The sequence below is a fragment of the Pagrus major genome, chromosome 14 (genome assembly GCF_040436345.1).
Source record: "Pagrus major chromosome 14, Pma_NU_1.0".
NCBI classification, from domain to species: domain Eukaryota; kingdom Metazoa; phylum Chordata; class Actinopteri; order Spariformes; family Sparidae; genus Pagrus; species Pagrus major.
In genome coordinates, this window is record NC_133228.1 from 3,639,000 (window position 1) to 3,658,080 (window position 19,081).

Genomic DNA, 19,081 nt, shown 5'->3' on the forward strand with positions numbered 1-19,081 from the left:
TACCTGGAACAATAAAAATACAGTTATGTAACATTTAAAATTAGCCTTCCCTTAATATCAAGTGATTAATGTCATTCTGTAGGATGATGCTTGACATGAAATATTCAATGTGCGAATCTCTCACACAATTCAATATCTCTCTCTCTCTCTCTTAATCTCCCTCTCTCTCTCTCTCTCTCTCTCTCTCTCTCTCTCTCTCTCTCTCTCTCTCTGAACAGCTGATAAACTTCATTGATTATTTAAAACTCCTTACTCGTTCCCTTTGGAGAGTTTTTAAACTACAGCTTTTAGTTTTGTTGATTAAATCTGCCATGATATTTGTCACTCCTTAAAAGGGGCTAGAGTTTTGACTGTCTTTTTCCAGTATCCCCCACTGGTTTGCAGTCAATGTGGCTGGCAGCTCGTACCCCTCTGAATATGCACACAGGGCACGCTTCTGTGCAAGGAGGCACTCAATCATGTAATATCTACTGTTCCACCTCGTTCTTATGTCTTGTTGTAGACATTTTGGCGGCGTATTCAGCTCTACCAACTGAGCCCCGCAAAATTATTTTTAATAAACTAATCAATGGTAATCAATTTAAGTCTGGAAAAAAATCAACCAGTCCCGAAATTCTACTAGTATTTGCTTAGGATGTTTAATCAGTGATAATAATTAACTTAAACCTCTCAATCAGAGTCCTCACTCACTATCGCGGATAGCTGATGTCAGGAGAAACAAAGGGGTTTAAATTCTTAAATTCTGTCTGGAGTCACTGCTCGGTAGACTTACTCACACCACTATCTGATTGGTTATAGGTCACGAGTAATAGCAGAAGTAAGAGTACATTAAACATGGCGATCTCTACAGTTTGCCTGAAAAGTTGACTGTGGAAGCCTTAAACATCGATCACAATTCCAAAAAAGTTGCGAGCTGTATGAATTGAAAAACAGAATTTAATCATTTGCAAACATCTGTGTATACTAACAACAGACTTAAGATGTGTTCCCGAGCCCATGGAGTAATATCCTTTATACAGTCGGGTGTTTCACAGAGGGATGAACCTCGTCTCATCCATCCATTTTGAGGATGCTCCTTTCATACCCAATTACTACCTGTTACCAATGAGCCTGCTTACCTGTGGAATGTTCCACACAGGTGTTTTTGGAGCATTCCACAACATTCCCAGTCTTTTGTTGCTCTTGTCCCAACATGTTTGAAGTGTGTGCTGCATCAAATTCGGAATAAACATTTTCTATATTTAGAAAAATCAATGATGATGGTGTAAAACATTCAATATATTGTCTTTATACTGCACACTTAGTACAGAATCTGAGGAGAAAACAGCAGTCTGTACTGAATATGCTTACTAAGAAGGTGACTGGCCAAACTGACTGAAAGCTGCAACTCATGATTTATTTACGTTCTTCTCATGAATATGCAGGCAGTTGGTGCCCAAAGCAAAACAAAACATTGCCTTTTTCCCAATAATTGGAACATTTGAGTTTCTGGGAACTTAATGCATATTTACACCACAGTGTTGCCCCAGATCACAGCAGGAGAGAATCCAGAAGTTCTAGCCAGAGCTCAAGAATCACTGAAAAGTTTGCATTTGAAAAACTGCTTTGTGTTTTTATGCACAACATGCTCAGTTAGATCTGTCTACTAGGGTGTATTATTTTTTGGTTAATTTCCAAATTTCTTAAGATTGTTGTGAATTCAAATAACCTTGTTATACTGTATCTACTATACCCAGTAGGCACTTTGTTAACATTTACCAGGGGCATCGGCTTCTACCAACCCCACCCCCAGAGAATATTATAGATCCAAAACCAAGCTGACAACACGGTGGGATTCACAGACAAAAGGTCTTGTGCATGACCAAATGGTTGAGGTGGTACTCATTTCTGCTGTCTGTTATTATAAACTGCAAATGTGTAGGGCATGTAAGCCATACTATTCCTTGGTGTACCGCAGCACCATTTCAGTACACTGTTTGGTTCAGCTTGGATAAAATTAAACTTTATGCAGCTTGTTCAGTTGATCTGTTAAAGGACTTTAACAGGTCACTATAAGTGTGGGCATGTTTAGCGCCCACTCTGGATTCTTTAAATAGGGGCCTTCCTTATGTTTTAGTCTTAGATCCTTTCATTTTTATAACCCACACTAATGACCAAGTGTTGTATATTACTGATCAGTCACTCTTATTAGTAACATTGAGCTGTGAGATGTTGCACATAGTATTCCCACTTAAAATTTAAGAATTAAGAAGTTTAATTGAAATTGATTTTAATTTTGATTAAATTTGATTTAACTTTTAATTGAAGGTTACCGTTTGTCATTAAGATAATAAAATACTATGTAGTTTCGTGTTAAACCGCTCAGTGAACTACATCATCATGCTCAACATAAATCTGATAATAATGACAACTGCAGTTATGTGAAAGGAGAGTCAGTCAGTTCTGCGAGCTGCTAATATACAGGACCAGCTCTACAATGTTTAAAACAATGACATTTGTCCCCAGACCCCCCAACTGCATGTCAGAGTATCCTTGAACAAGATTCTGAACCCCAAATTGCTCCTGAAGTGTTGTAAAGCGCTTTGAGTGGTCAGTAGAATGGTAAAGTGCTAGAGAAATACAAGTCCATATACATAATGCGACTGTGTAGTCTTTATAATAACTTATTTTCACAGCCTTATATTTCATTAGATTGATGACAAACTGCGACTTTCTTAAGTTTGAAAATTATCACTTAAATTGACAACATTGTATGTGTAGTTCAAGGAACAACTCAAACAGGATCAAAAAATGACCTGTCTCTGTCCATTCACCGCCATACAAATGTATTCCAAAATAAGGTCCCGTGAGGGAAACTGGAAGGGGCGTAACTTCAGCTCTCTATTGTAGAGACATGCTCAATGAAAAAAAAAAAAAATCCAGTTCTTCTGCAGCAAATGTCACTGTCAACAAAAACAGTAACTCATACTCCATCAGTCATGAGACGCTACTACTACACAAGACATGTTCAGCAATCAAAAACAGACTTAAAATCATAGAATACAGCCCTAGTATTCACACATATGCATTGGCAATACAAGTAAAAACTGGCTGATTGTATACATGATACATTATGTCTTGATCTAATATACCATGAATTAATAATGTTGGTGTATTAATCCTGTTAGCAGCTGTCATACCATCCATCTAACCATCTAACAACATTCAAGGTCACTGACACAGTCGAGTTTTTATTATTAAGCTGTTGTGAGTCCCTGCATGATACCAACCGGATCAAACCATCAGTGTCCATGCTAAGATTAGGCAGCTGGCACAATCCATCTGTCCGGACTCACACAGATCATGTTGGGTACACACGTGCCCTTCAGTGGATCAATATGGCTGCCATAAGGCTTATCAAACCTCACATGGGGTAGATGGGTAAGTGTAAGTATAGCAAGGTAAACAAAAAACATGCTTTCACAATGAATTTTATTGAAGGGTAAAAAACTTTGTTAAAGGGTAATTGATTTAGTAATTTAGTCTGACAAGTGACTAGACAATCAGACGGAGGCAAAAACCTCCAGATTTGCTTTGACTGAGAAAGACAACAAGAGGAGAATGTTACCCAAACTGTCTGAAAACCTATTTCCTGATTCGACATAGCCCCATTTGTGACCTCATCACTTGGTCACATAGTGTTCCCTACATAAACCTTGGGGAAAAATCCCAACATGATTTACCTTTTTTCCAGCAGCAGCAGATTGTATGTTCAAGGTATTTTTGTGATCTCTCGATGTCTCCTACCTGCCCAGAAGGATAAATTGTTTGCCCAGGGCAAAACCAACGTTTGAATCCAATATTTCTACAGCCTGACACATTTAACATTGTTTTTAGCCTGAAAAGCCATTTTATCATTCTAGGCAGACAGTGGACATCTGTAGGATCCCGGACATACCTTGCAAGATACAACCTACTGCAGGATAATATATATATATATATATATATATATATATATATATATATATATATATATATATGTATATATATATATATTTTAATTTATGTTATGTGAGAACCACATGTGAGGGATCATGGTAAAAGAATGTGTGCTTATTGGCCGAGATATCGATATCGGAACTTTTTACTTCCTAATATCTGTATCTGCATCTGTGCCAAAAAAATCAAGTATTGGTCGACTTCTAGAGATGACAGCCAAAGTATGGAGACAGTTATTCTTTGTTCGGTCCAGTCTTGCTGCAAGGCTGTTTAAGGTTTTCAGTAAAATGATTACATTGCCATAACATGTTATGTATAACCTATATTTTGGCTGCAATAGAAGAATCAGAATCAGGTTTATTGCCAAGTAGTTATCACATAAAGGGAATTAACCTTGGTATTTTGGTAATAAGTTTTTCATTGAGGTTCTCTGTTATTCCTAAGGCACAGGTTATACAGTATCTGACATTTTTTGATAGAAATTATGTTTTTTTATTTTGCCAACATTAATCAGATTATGTGCTATTATTGTCAATCTCGAGCTGTACCTTCATAAATGTGCTATTTAAATAAAAAATTCACCCTCTGAAACTCTGCTTGCTGAAATAGATGGTAAATCAGTAAATAAATCAGTAAAATAAGTTCCAAAGCTTTAGAATAGCATTGAATTTAATAATGCTGAATCTCTCTTATTCCTATTTACTCTATCCGCCTTTTCCAAGCGATTAGACAAAATGGCGGTTGGCTGTTGTTCCTGTGTGGAGGTGTTTTACGCTGTCTGCCAGGTGAGCAGATGCCATCATATGATGGATGCGCTGCCACCGCCCAGCAGAGATCTGCCTGAGAGCAAGGGGAGAAGAATGGAGCTTTACAGCTGATGACAATTAAATCTGACATACATGAATGCACTGGGAGCATGGCATCCAAACAGTCATGAATCACTCAGCAAGTGCTACAAGGTTCAGTATTAGCTGGGTAAGAGGTCAGCTGATCATCTCGAGTACAGGAACATGAGCTTCTGTGTACACTAAGTGCATGAAGTCGAGTATTTAGTCAAGTGCTGTGTTTTGACAAAGTTTAAAATATTCTCAGTGAGTTGGGAAGAAATAATGGGATGTAGGAGTCATAACAAAATTACAGAATGGATGTTCCTTCTACACCTGGGCCAAAAAACAAACTGGGTGATAGATACATTGGAGGCAGCATGCGTAAAGCCGTTTAACAGAAGAAGACACAGTTGAGTACAAAACTGCATCCTGTGTGGTTATTATCTAATGCAACACCATTCTCACAGTGATTATCATTTCATGCCATCCGTCCCATTCATGGGAAATTTGCTGAGACAACAGGTTAACATGGAGGAAGTGTTTGCATTGAATAAAGTGTCTGGTTCGCTTTGATAAATGCCTCCAATTTGAGAGTTTAAGGTAATCTGTTGTTTTCATTCTTTTCTTCAGGAGAGGTTTAGAGAAGCCCAGACAATTAAATCATTGATGTGAACTAGGGCTGCCAAATCACACAAGCTGCAACTATTTGGTAAAGGTTTTGGGACAAAACAGTACAACAAGATGTCCTGGCCTACAAGTCTTGTTCTCCAGATGTAAGAAAACATTTTGTTTGTTTGGTACAGATGCCAAATAATGTCACATCATCATCATTGTTGTCAGTGAAAATGAGAATTGTGATGCAAGATCATTCCCACTATTCATGAATCATATCATAATTATAATATCTTATCAAAACAACTTTTTTTTCCTACCATAGCGTGCAGCCCTAATGTGAACTACTGATCGTGGAGGTTAAGGAGATACTGTAGGTTCAAGTAAACCTTCAAATACAGGTTATTGTCATTATTCCATCAAAAAGTCTGGATCACTATTTACTTCTGACTAAAGCACATCTGCACATGGAGTAGATAAAGTCCATGTAACAATTTATATTTCCCCCATCAAATATGATACAGTGTATGAATACAAAAATTACAACACATGTAAGCTGAGCATGATCAGTGTTTAAACAAATAACCTTCTGGTGGCTTTCTCTTAGATGTAAATTACTGTGCATTGTGCTATGCTAATTTATTGTTATTTACCCCAACTACTGACTACATTTGTTTTACTGAGGCTTTTGTTTGCATGCAGATGAAGTGTTTCATAACAAATACCTAAAAGCCAAATGAATTGGTTTGGCCGGATAAAGGCCCAGGTGCATCTGCTGCCCTGAAAATGCCATATGCAATCTCTGAGCAGCACAAACAAATGGTCATTCAGTCCAGTTCAGTAGGATTAGGCCCAGAAAATCCACTCTGCAAATTAATTACAGCCTGGACGAAATGGACTCCAGAAGGTGCTTTAGTTCTGCGGGAGAGGGCTTTGCATGGTTGAAAGGACCCATGTATAAACTGCCTGCCTTCATATCTTATGGCCACAGGGGACAATAAATCTGAAGGGCAAACAAAAACGTGTCACTTCATTAACACACTTGGTTAGAGAACAAACCAAGCTAAGACCTAAGAGAAGTTGTAACATTACTTTATCTCATCCCATGTAGTGGTTAGAGATCACAAAACCATAAGAAAAGTGTACTGGAGTTTATTGACATGTTCTTTGTAAGCCTGTTCAGTATAGGGATGTTAATTTGACAGCCTGCGTCAGAGGGGATCAACACTCTCCCACTTGGGTTAAAGCAACTGGTGGTTGACTGAGATGACAGATGGTCTCATACTGGAAAGCCATCTGTTTCCAACCACCAATAAATACATTTAATTTGAGTTATAACTGCCATTCTACCATACTGTTGTATAAGGAGTTTTCCTAGACTGTCTGTTTTCTCCAGTTAGATTCTGATTGGGGAACTTACTGTTAAGCAGCTACAAGCAACTTTTTTGGTGATTCTGGCAGTCTCTGTGGACAAAAGCAGTATAAGAGATCTTGATCTTTGTTCCATTTGTTTTGGAGGCAAGTAAAAGAAAGAAAGAAGGAAAGAAGGAAAGAAAGGAAGGAAGGAAGGAAGGAAGAAAGACATTATTTTTCTTTTAAAAAAGCACAGCTGTTTGAAGGGTGCATAGCAATGAGGTAATGTATCAATTTGTGGTTTTGAGAAATTAATAACTGTATATGAAGATGGTGAAACAAAGTAAACTTTGTTTTAGTGACATTCTTACACCTAGGTCATGTGTAATCCTACAGCTAACAGTAGGTTGCTCAGTAATAGTATTTTGTTGAACCAAAGGGTTAATGTAAGTTAGTAGTAAATTAGTAATGTTATGTCTTCAAAATAATATGCCAGCAGCAAGATATAGCTCTGTAGCAAGGTCAACATAAAATGTTACATTATAAGCCATTTGCTCTGCTGCCATCTGGTGATAGAGAAGTATCCAGTGCCGTACCACCAGACTACAGAGCAGCTTCTTTCCTCACACTGAGGCTCCTCGATCATCCTCAATACTCCGCCATAAAAAAGAAGTTTTCATTTTCAGAATCCATTAGGCATTAAAAATGACTATATATCATAGAAATAGTCGACCTTCTCGCTGATGGGGTTATTTGCTTATGTCATACAGAGGCATCAGTATGACATTTCATAAGCAGTTAAAAGTTCCTTCCTCATTGAATGATCAACAACCAAGACCTTTTACTTTAGGATGTTTTTCCACTGCAGGATAAGGCTAGACCACCTGTTAATAAGTACTTTACGTATGACTTTGGTGAAGGTTCCAAAGTAAAGCACTTATGTGTTGTTTCCCGCCAAAAGGTAAAGGGGGTGCTGCGCTGCTATGACGATTGGTTAGGAATCCAGCCCGCATTGAGGGGATAGTACCTGCAGTGGAAAACAAAGTAGTGAAAAGAAAAAGCGAGTTGAGTCGAGTCAAGTCGAGTCCAGCCGTACCCTGTAGTAGAAAAATGGCGTAAGGTGTACTGGAGAGAGAGAGAGCTTCATCTTCTATCAAAAGATTCATCTCTCTGCCTCTCTGCAGGACTCAGGGCTGCCTGTTCATATTTAAAGCCATTGAGAAAGCAGAGGAAATTGCTACCGACTCGGATTAGATACACAGAGTGTGGGCTGACTGTGTTGATTGAAAGATAACCGTATACTCTATTATTGAGATGCATCAACACTTTGCTATAACCCCCTCAATGTAAACCCCACCATACTCACCCATACTCAACAAGATTTTCATTTTTTTTTTCTAGGGCTATGCTAAAAAATAGATACGGTGCTATATCGAAATATTTATTTATGCAAAATACTGCATCGATTTCCAGCTCCATATGGTTCCCAGACTAGTTTGGAACACTCCACAGGTAAACAGGTAAACAGGTATATAAACAGGCACATTGATAACAGGTGACACTGTCATGACTGGGTAAGAAAGGGGCATCCTCAAAAGCCCATAGTCAACCACAGACATGATGGTTGAGTGTATAATCATTTTCTATGCTGTTCAAAGTGATTTTTATGACTGGACAATTTCAGTTTCAGTACCATTCAATATATGGATGGTAGGGAGACGCAAACTGTAATTATGGGTTCTTGAGAATAAAACATGTTTTTTCTTGTCAGCATTCGGTAAACTTGAGATTAAGGAGAGATGTCTGAAAAGCATTAAAGGCAGTTTGTAAGCTTGATACAGCTTGAGTTGAAGTGGCACCAAATACATACAAGACTGTCAGATGCATTAAATGAATATTATAAGTCTGTGTTGGAGTGATGATATTCTTTAACAGCCCTTGTTCTGAGGAGGTTGTTACAGCTTGCAAATCAGTCAAATATGTAGAAAACCAATATTGAACAAAACATCCAAACCAAGTCGTTGTAATTTGTTAAGAAAAGTGTGGCGGTCCAGCAGTGTTTAAAGTAATGGTACTGTGTTGTACAGTTATAGACTAGATAAGCATGATTAGTTGAGTTGCTACTTATCAGAACATGAAAATCTCATATTGCTGCAACTGAAGCCATGATAAATCAACTGATACATCATACTGACATTGTATTATAAAATAGCCCATCCTGCGACAGAGGACTTCCATATCCAATCCAGTTTGACTACAACCTTTTTACAATGTTAAAATTCATCAATGGTCAATATCAAGTTTTAGCATCAATTCCCATGTTAAATCAGTTTTCTCCCTGTCCATAACCCACAGTGAAGCCCCTCCCCCTATCTCCATTGGAAGCCCAGTCATCTGCGCCGGTGAGTGGAGCTGGTGAGCGGCAGGCCCTAGAGCTACGGGTCCGGGCAGTGGAGGAGGAGAACCGGGCACTGCGCCGGGAGCTCAGCCGGCCACCGAGAAGCCCGTCTGCACGCCTTCCTAACAGTGGTCACCGTGGCAACCAAAGCCGAACCCATTCAGAGGAGGGCACCGGCGACAATGAGGGCCAGAAAGCTGCTGCAGTGGGAAACAGCTCAGACTGTGTGCAGCAGCCAGCGGTGGATAAGTGCGAGGTGAGATATGTGTAGTGCACATCAGTCTCAACATTTCTGAGGAATATGGCTGTAAAAATGGCTTTCTTATGAAAACTACTAAATATTCTTTGGTAACACACCATTCAAAGTCTTTTTTGTTCAGTAAAGCATGTATGTATGACCTTGAAGATGTTTTCTCAGAACCAGGGTACCATTAGCACATGTGACATCATATTATAACTTGGCTTTAGCCTCCCATTAGCCTGGTCCTCAGCAGTGATGGTGTTGGTTTGCTGTTGAGACATGGCTCTCTGTCAGAAGGCTGGATAATGTGAGAGCTTAAACACAGCCATGCTGTGATCCCCACACTGATGGTACCTCACAGCACCACAACACATCACCTTTTAGCTCAGTGGGAGTGTGTCTGGGTGACTGGAGGAGCCTATACTTACAGGTAATCTGTTGTCTTGGTACAGATTCAGGATACTGGCTCTTGGTTTACATAGCACTTGTCAGTATTTGTATTAAAATCATTTGAATGTATATATGCATTTTTTAACAACCTGGGCCTTGTTTTTAGTCACAGCGCTGTTTCACTATCATCATTTGAGCCATTTAGTCCAATAACATTTGGAGAGCGGTACGATTAGATTATTTTATCCCCATCCAAGTTAGCCAGGTGCTAAACCCCAGGTATTTTCATAGCTTTTCATAGAAGTCGAGCTTTTTGGCTTCAAAACACCACATTGAATGGACCACATCCCCAAAACATCCCTTCCTTATTTAGGTGTGACCAGACGTTGATAACGCGTCATCATTTTGCATGGCATTATTTAACGTGTTCACCCGGGTCTTACATTCAGATCAAAGCCGAGCCGGAGTAATAAAAACCTGTGTCTACTGCAGAGTCAACTGACCCGGGTGTAAATGCCGAGTTTACACATTCCCATTGCACACAAAAGCCTGATCTTAGTGGGTTTAAGTGGAATTCTTGACCTGTGGAAAAGGTGTATAACTGAGATGAAACAATGTATAAAAAGTCTTCACGTCTTACCTTAGTGTCTCTTTATCACATAAACTGACTGCTACTCATCCATGTTTATGTGTGCCATCATTCTAATGTGCTGGATGTTTTAATATAAATATTGATATTTAGCACCAGCGTATCGATAATTGTATCATGATATATTGCCATATTGATATTTTGTCCCACCCATACTTCTTAAGCACAATGATTGTAATACATTTTCCTTCAACAGGAGGTTTTACCAGTAGCACATATAGAAAACTAGGAATAGAGATATGACACTTGTGTTATAGGTGGGTTGCAATCATCTTAGGACAAACTGCCTTTAAAAAACAAAAGGAGCCAGTGAATTGGCCTGGTAATAGTAAAAGTTATTTTAACTCAAATTACAGTTGAATTTATTGAGCTGTCATTTTTTTTGAATTACATACATCAAATGTTTTATCTTTGAAGTGAGATGTCTGCACAGAGCGCAAAGATACTAAAAGACAAAACCCACCCAGCCACAGTCTGTTCACCCTGCTGCCATCTGACAACAGATACAGAAGTATCTGCTGCTATCTGACAACAGATACAGAAGTATCTGCTGCCATCTGACAACAGATACAGAAGTATCTGCTGCCATCTGACAACAGATACAGAAGTATCTGCTGCTGTACCACCAGACTACAGAGCAGCTTCACTCCTCAGGCTGTCAGACTCCTGAACTCATCCTCAACACTTCACTGTGAAGAGTTTATTAATCTGACTTGATGATTATTTATTAATTAGTCTGTATAGTTGTGTGTGTGTGTGTGTGTGTGTGTGTGTGTGTGTGTGTGTGTGTGTGTGTGTGTGTGTTCGGGATTCTTAGATAGACCTGTGTTGCCACTGGAGTGGAGGCTCCTGATAACATCCTGTCCTAGGAGAAAGATACAAAAGGTTATGACAGGTTATTTGGTAAATTTACAGTCAGCAACATTTAATAAAAATAATATTAAGACATACCCTGCGTAGGAAAAATCAACTTCATAATACATTTCCATTTTCCTGTACAGTTCAGAGTAAGATGCACCAAGAATAACAGGAGGTTCAATACTCCTACACACAGCCACACGCCTTGTGCTTTCTCACTGGCAGGTGTGTGATTTGTGTGTAGTGCTCTGAGAATGGATATGCCCTCAGTTGGCTTCTTATCACCGCCTACTTTCCTCCCACATCGCCGTCACTCACACACAGTTCTTGGCTCCAGGAAGACACTGTTCAGAAGCCAGCCGACTGCAGGGAAAGCAGAGCTCCTTAAGGGTCGTAAGAGGGGATCTCGAGACGGCAGTCTGACTGTCGCACCCTTCCAGCAATGGTTGAACATGACCCACTCTCATTTAGGGTGTTAGCCCAGCTGGCCTTAGCCCTGCAGGCAGACTACTGTAGTAGCTCTGAGAGGCGAAAAGACAATGCACATGGAGTTTTGACATGTCAAGCTGGTATCAGGGAGAGACATTTGGAGCTAAAATTGGAGCCATAACCCAGAGCTATGAGGGAGAAGCCCAGCATAATGTTCACATACTGTTAAAAATCAGCTAACTATAACTATCATTTCAGCTTACATAAGAAGGTCATACATGGTGGAATCCTTGTACGGGGGACATTTTTTACTGCTTCCAAAAGATCGCATCACAATGCTGCAACAAGACATGACGCAGAAATAAGTCACACTGGAAACCTGTTGTGTTAATGAACAGTTAGACAAGCAGATCTGAATTGTAGACTACTAACATTTTGGCTTTTCGTCTGGAGCTTTACAGAAAAACAGCATTGCAGCATTCTCCCTAACTGAAATAGTTGGGGACTTGTTTTAAAATGTGAAAACAACAACAAAAGAAATCCAATGAGGACTAGATGAATAAAATGGCTCCCTGAACAGCTTGACCTGGACCTTCATTAGCTGTGTTTCCATAAAGCATTTTGAAGAATATTGCATCAGAAATTTATGGAAACTGCAAAATTTGAAAAAACTTGCTCTTATTCACAAAAAAGTTTGTACACTCGCATGAGGTGTTCTTTTATCTTTTGTGAATAAATATGCAAAATGTTTGAATGAAACAGATTTGCTGAATAAACTCTGACGTAGTGAACATTACCTCACATGACTGATCAGCTGTTTCCGCTGTCTGCGTCGTTGTCTCATCGCCCTCGCTGCGTGCATTACAATCATTGCCTTTCTTCGTCGTATCTGGACAGCATGCAACATGGCCAATGCTAGCTGACATTCAAGAACAATTACAACCTGCCCTATCCACAGTACTGTAATTCCTGAAGACCTCTCTCCATTTTGTCTCCTGGTTTACCTATAGCCTCTGTTTAGTTCCACATCCACATCCACACGTAACGTACCCTACATCGCGTCATCCTCTAACTAAATTACTCTTTACATAGCCTAGTCCATTCGCTCAAAACAGTTTATGGAAATGCACCAGATTCACATCTGTATTTTTTTTAGTTTTTGCAAACTTTCAAAGGTTTGCTTAAAATTTGCTTGACATTTCATGGAAACATGGCTATTGACTGATTTTGTTTCTGCCTAAACAAACTAAATAAACAAACTCTCTTTGTTTTCATGACTGAATAAACAAACTGACCTTAAAGACAACACAGTTTATACTGTTTACTTTGTTTATATGTGGCGGACCCTGCCACCTTTCTAGCTACAGACAGTGTTCTGGGACCTTATTTTCCTCTGAGAACCGCTTGTTTATTCACTTGATATTAAAATTCTGAGTACGAGTTTCTTCTCCAAAACTACATCGTGCCCCTTTAATCCCCAGCTACCTCAGTTGCAACACTGTTTTTAGACTCCAGAAATATTTTGTGGACAAAGAAACTAAACTTGACATTCCATTGGTATGGGGGTGAACAGATATTAATAAATTCTCAATATTTGGGTGAACTCATCGTTTTAACTTGATAGGAGTTAATGTTTGGAGGAAAAAATACTGAAGATGTGTGGCTGCAGGGCAACAGACCATAAGCTGCTGATTGATGTTGATGTTCCCTTGATACTGTGATATGAATTCATGTTCCGCTGCATGATTTGCTATAAACACTGCACTCTTTGTTGAAAGGCAGGCAGTACTTTGTGTTATATATCCAAGAATTCTGTTCAGCAAATTCAAATCTGTAAAAATGTTCCTCCCCAGTGACGTGCAGAATGAATTTCTCTCATCTATAGACTTCACTCTAATACTTCCCTCTCCTCATGATCTCCACAGACCATCCATGTGGCCATCGTGTGTGCAGGTTACAACGCAAGTCGAGACGTGGTGACGCTGGTTAAATCTGTCCTTTTCCACAGGTACAGCAATGCTCTTTTTTTTTTTTACTTATTCTTTTTACACACAACTGGTCTCAGAAATTACATTTACATACAACACGTGTTCAGTGATAAGAAGGAAACATAACACACAATGATATGTGATACAAATGTTAAGCATATCAGTGAAATGGTCACAGACAAAGTATTTCTTTTTTCTTTTTACCAAAAGTATTATTCAGTACCCAATCACATGTATAGGCAATGGTAAGGTTGTGGGCTTGACTTGAGTAGTCGGGGCTCTTCCACTTTAAACCTTTCCTCTATTCCAAACCCTCACCACACTCCTCCCCCTGTGCCTGACCTTTATCTCACCCTCTCCCTGTCCCCCCCCCACGTTCCTGTTTTATTCCCCCACCCCGAGGGCCTAACCAACATCTTTAAAATATTTTATAATACATATTCATAAGAAGATGTTTTATCATTGAATGAGTTTAACCTCAAACAAAGACTAGCCTTGACTTTGTGTCTGAAAGTTCAGCTCAGTCATCCAGTCAGTATTATGTTATACAATAATGTGGATTTAACATTTGCAGATGTTTTGGGGTTTATCCACACTAGAGCTCGATCAATGCCGATCTTACGGAGCAAAAGAATTCCGATATCGATATGATGGTTGTAATGCTCCCTCAAATGGGGTTATCAAACACTTCTGACTAAAATATGTGAGGGAGGCAGGATATTTTAGAGTTTAATAGTAAACTTTAAATGACAGCAGTGCACTCAAACAGTAAACAAGAATTTTTTTTGACATTATAATACAAAAAAAAAAAAAAAAGGTTTCATATCGGGACATACCATATACTCTTAGTGACAGCAAAATTTCAACTTGGATTTTGGAAACAATCTTATGTTCACTAAATGAAAGATGCCTCTTTAGTGGATGTTCTGAACCATTTTTTATAACAACTTTTTATAATAGAAGGGTGTATTTTAAGTATTTTAAGCACTTCCAGAAACACCTATTTTCAAAGAGGCACAGCTACTCTGAGTAAATTAGAAAACCTGTGATAAAATACATCTCCATTCAGACCTGAAGGATTTAAAAGCACCAAAACCAGCACTCTCATGAGTTGAACACCTAACTGTTAAATAGCATGAAACATCACTTGATGTTCTGCTTGTGCCATTAGTCTCATGTAAACATGAGTTATGATTGTTTTATTGTGCTGGAGGAGGAGAATACATTAGTTGTCAGTCAGTGTGTATTCAGCATCACAGCTTCTCACAGAACCGCTTCTTAATTAGCTCCGGAGGTTCAGGTGAATTAATCATAAGTGCAATGATAATTCCATTTTAAACCGTTAGAAACTTACTTGTGAGTGCTGCTGGCTGACACACCTTCAGCCAGTTTCATTGATTTTCTTTTTTATTGCCAGCAAATTTCCTTTCTATTGTTTTATTCTGGCTGAAGTAACATGAGATTTCAATCAGGTTAAAAATGTTCTCCCTGATAGCACCATATAACAAAATCAGAGAGCGACCACTGGTAATGTTGATAAATTGCTTATGTGTGTGAGTGGTTCAGATAAGAATAAAATGTAACAGGGTCTTGTTTCAAAGTAAAGATGTAACTCTTTGAGATAAGCTGCAGCCATCTGTATAGAAAATCACAACCCTTTTTCTCACAATTCATTTAAAACAGAACACAAATGTAATACAGATACTGATGAAATCAGCTGGACTTATTCTCTCCTGTGGTATAATGTCATGTTCCTCCTAAATTGACATCCCCAGAAGAGAAATACATGGCAACTAGGTTGAGAATATTGTTAATTAAAAGTCCCAGAGTATGGAGGACTTGAAATGCCAAACTTTAAACAAATCAACCAAAGGCATGAAGTAAAATACCATACACATTGTGAACCACACATATAACTAAATGTACAATAAGTGTCATTTTTCGTGTCCCCAGGACCAGTTAGCCCACTGAAACAGTTTTTTGGCTGAAATGATTTTTGGTGATGCTGAAACAGGTTGCAAATACACAAAGCAGAACACAGCTCGGACACGCTTGTCGTTGCCATGGTCTGTGACTCATGAAGTAATGTATATCAGGTCTGTGTATCATCCATTCGATTTCCTGTGAAAAAAAAAGTTGTGCTAAGACTGGCTGATATGGCCTTAAAATAGTATCGCAATATTTTTAAGCTATATCACGATACACAATTTTTATCTTGATATTTTTAAATCTCTTCAAAGCACTTCATAAATGTAAAGACTGGCTGACAAAATCTCAGATATCACAGATCTTTTGGCCAAATACTGTAATATCAATACTGTGACAATGGCGTGTGGAGATGACTATTGGTACTTTAACAAAATAAACAGTCCCATAACAATATCAATATAGTGCCCAGCCCTGTTTTGCACTGTTTCTCTACTTTGCACGTGCACAGTCTGTGAAAATGAAAGTACATTTCGTGGAATTTGAAAGAAAATGCTTGAAAACTACAGTCTATCAGAGATTATCACCAGGTTCATCAGTGGTGACAGAATCATTGAAATGACCGTGAGGTGTGGGCACAGTTAGTAATCCACAACATAAACATACATTGAGGGTACATGGACTGGTTTCCATAATTTCATCATTGGAGTTGAGACGAAAACCGTGGGAACAACAAGAGTTAGAGTGATGTTAAGCACTGTTTAGATCCTCTGGAAGGACTTCAGTTGTTGTGCTGTACATGTGTTGTCAAAATTGATAATTATATTTTTTTAATTTGCTTGTGTTTCGTCTCTTAATGTGTTTTCTGAAGTTGCAGTTAACTTCTTTCAGTCACCACCTATATGTAGTACCACTTGAAATTAGGTTTTATCTGCAATTCTACAATATATAACAATACATTTTGAAATGTTAATGTGTTAGATGAATGATAAGGTATGAGGAGATTAGACCTCAGCGTCACTGTTCTTTCACATAAGGGTCACAGAATGGTGCTCAAAGTATAAAGCAGTCTAAAGAATGAAAGATGGCACCTACCTAAATGATAAATCATTCAGCAGGGTAGAGTTTACAGATTCCCCCTCATTCATCAAATGAAGGTTGATGTTTGGGCAGAAATGGCCTTTTTTGTTGGGGACAGGCCACCAGCAGCATAGCTAATATGCTAACCTCTGCAGCAGCCCATGTTTAATCAGGGGGGATGTTAAATGTTGACTCACTGTTGTTTTGCCATTGAGTGACAAATATGTGAGCAGGCAGATGCCTGAGAGGTCAACTTGTTGGACTGTCATCTGATAGTGTGGGGCATTCTGCTGAATGCGTGAAAGGATGTGCTCGGACATTGATTGCCAAACAGCACCTGACCCTGTGATAAACTGACCTGCAGCTTTTATCAAACCAACTCTCCAGCTGTATTTCTTCCCTATATTGTCGATTTGTAATGAGATATCGAAGCTGCTATAATTTCTTCTGTGAAACAAGATTTATCTGATATATGCTATAGTTACTGTACTGTACTGTCAGTTCATTTTCAGCGGCGGTATGTTGTTCAGCCGACACTGTAAATCAAATGTTAGCCGCCCGTTCATCTCTTGCCTCAGAGATGGAGAGCGAAAGATGCTGTCCCAGCTGAAGCATGGCCTCTTTCTGCTGCAGTCAGTCAGACAGTGGGGCTTCTCATCATTCTGATCTGTCCAACAGCAGCTGTAGCTGCCCCGTCGGGATAATCCCAGACTGTCGTCACCAGAAAAACAACAGCACCAGTCATCTGTTTAAAAGCTTGAAATGACCTATGTGTATGTATTCCTCACAAGTGACTTTTGGGGCTGTGTACATGATAACTGACCTCTTTCAAATACAAAAATGGAGAAAGTAGATGGGTGGAAGGTTAGGCATACTAAGCATGTGTGACACTGGGGAGACGATTCTCATCTCAACAGCCAAACATTGGTTTCTTTTAATCATGACCACTAGAGCTGCATAATTAATCCCAATATTATCGAAATTACATTAACCAAATCACAGGAGCTGCAATTTTTTGATAAAGGTAAACTGAGTGACAACCAGCATTATAATGTCCTGACCTACAAATCTTGTTCTCCAGATGTTTCAATAGTTTTTTTTTTTAGAGAAAATGACAATTGTGATGCAAAAATAATCATTCATACTAATTGTGCATCATATAGAAAATGTAATATTTGTCGGAATAATTACAATGCGATCTTTCCCTAACTTTAATCATGAGGTTTAAGTTACATAAACTGGACAGGAAGTACTAGCTGAGGAATCATTTGGATTGTTCTGGAAGGCTCTGACTGACAACATTTTGGCCCTAGATATTATGATCTGTTTGTTATGATGTCACCCTGCTGATAGTTGGAAGTTGGATTGTGTTGGAAGGCAATGACGAGCATGTCGTCATCAGCAAGTGTTAGGACTACATGGCCCTCCAGGCAGAGGTTTTTCAGAGGCACACTGCAAACCAAGGATTATGAGAGAGATTTCAACCACTACCCCTTGTAACTCTGTTGTGAGGGGCAAGGGGGCACTTGGAAACAAGGGGTAGGGGTAAAAATTGGAATTGAATTCAGCCTTTCGGTATAGGAATCGTTATTGTGAGAGAAAAATTGGATCCATGCTCTACACATGGTGGAAGTAACTTCCTCTTTACATGAAGGTGAAAGCTCAGGTTCAGGGTAATCTTTCACTGCTCTATGAGCAGATGGAAGCACAATAAATCTTTATCAGTGTCTACTCTGAAAGTCCTTACAGGAACAAGATATTAATATTGCATCATGAAGATTAGATAATTCGATTAGTGTGAGCAGAGCTCTGATAATCAGGATGTACTTGACATATTTGCTTCCTTATCGGTATAATCCCAAGCATCCAGTGAAAGGCTTGTTGCTGTTTGTCCAGAGGATGTGAAGACCGTTTCTATTTGCGCTGCTGCTGCTGACAGCTTGTATGGAACATGAGTTCCGATACATTTTGACAGCTTCCAGCCCCCAGTACTTATTGAACAAGTGCAGCTGACACATTCATTCCTAAAGCCATTCAGCACAAGACGCCCCAGGGTGCTCACATCCTCAGCTCAGTGTCACTATCTCTTGACCTGATTTGGAAGTCTTGAATACCTATTTTGCACACACACCCCTCTTCTATGTGTGTGAGGTAATGCTGAATAAAAAGTATACAGATTTCTCTGGATGAAGCTTTGGTTGTCCTGTCTGATGAATCATCTTCACTATGCTGTGTCTGCTTTACCAGCCTGAAGGCTGACTGCATACACACATTCACTTTAAATGACTTAAAATTGAACCAACAATCTCTACTCAAGGCCCAATTACTCTCTTGATCTGGAGCTTTCAGTCG

At 39.1% G+C, this 19,081-nt stretch overlaps 1 protein-coding gene across 1 annotated transcript in view; it reads left to right on the forward strand.

Annotated features, from left to right (window-relative positions):
* The window catches only part of large1 (LARGE xylosyl- and glucuronyltransferase 1), a 122,767-nt gene that overhangs the window by 41,316 nt on the left and 62,370 nt on the right, over window positions 1–19,081 (forward strand). The window contains exons 3-4 of the mRNA XM_073480937.1: window positions 9,126–9,424; window positions 13,661–13,743. Coding sequence (XP_073337038.1) covers window positions 9,126–9,424; window positions 13,661–13,743 — 382 coding nt within the window. The remainder of the gene's footprint in view (window positions 1–9,125; window positions 9,425–13,660; window positions 13,744–19,081) is intronic.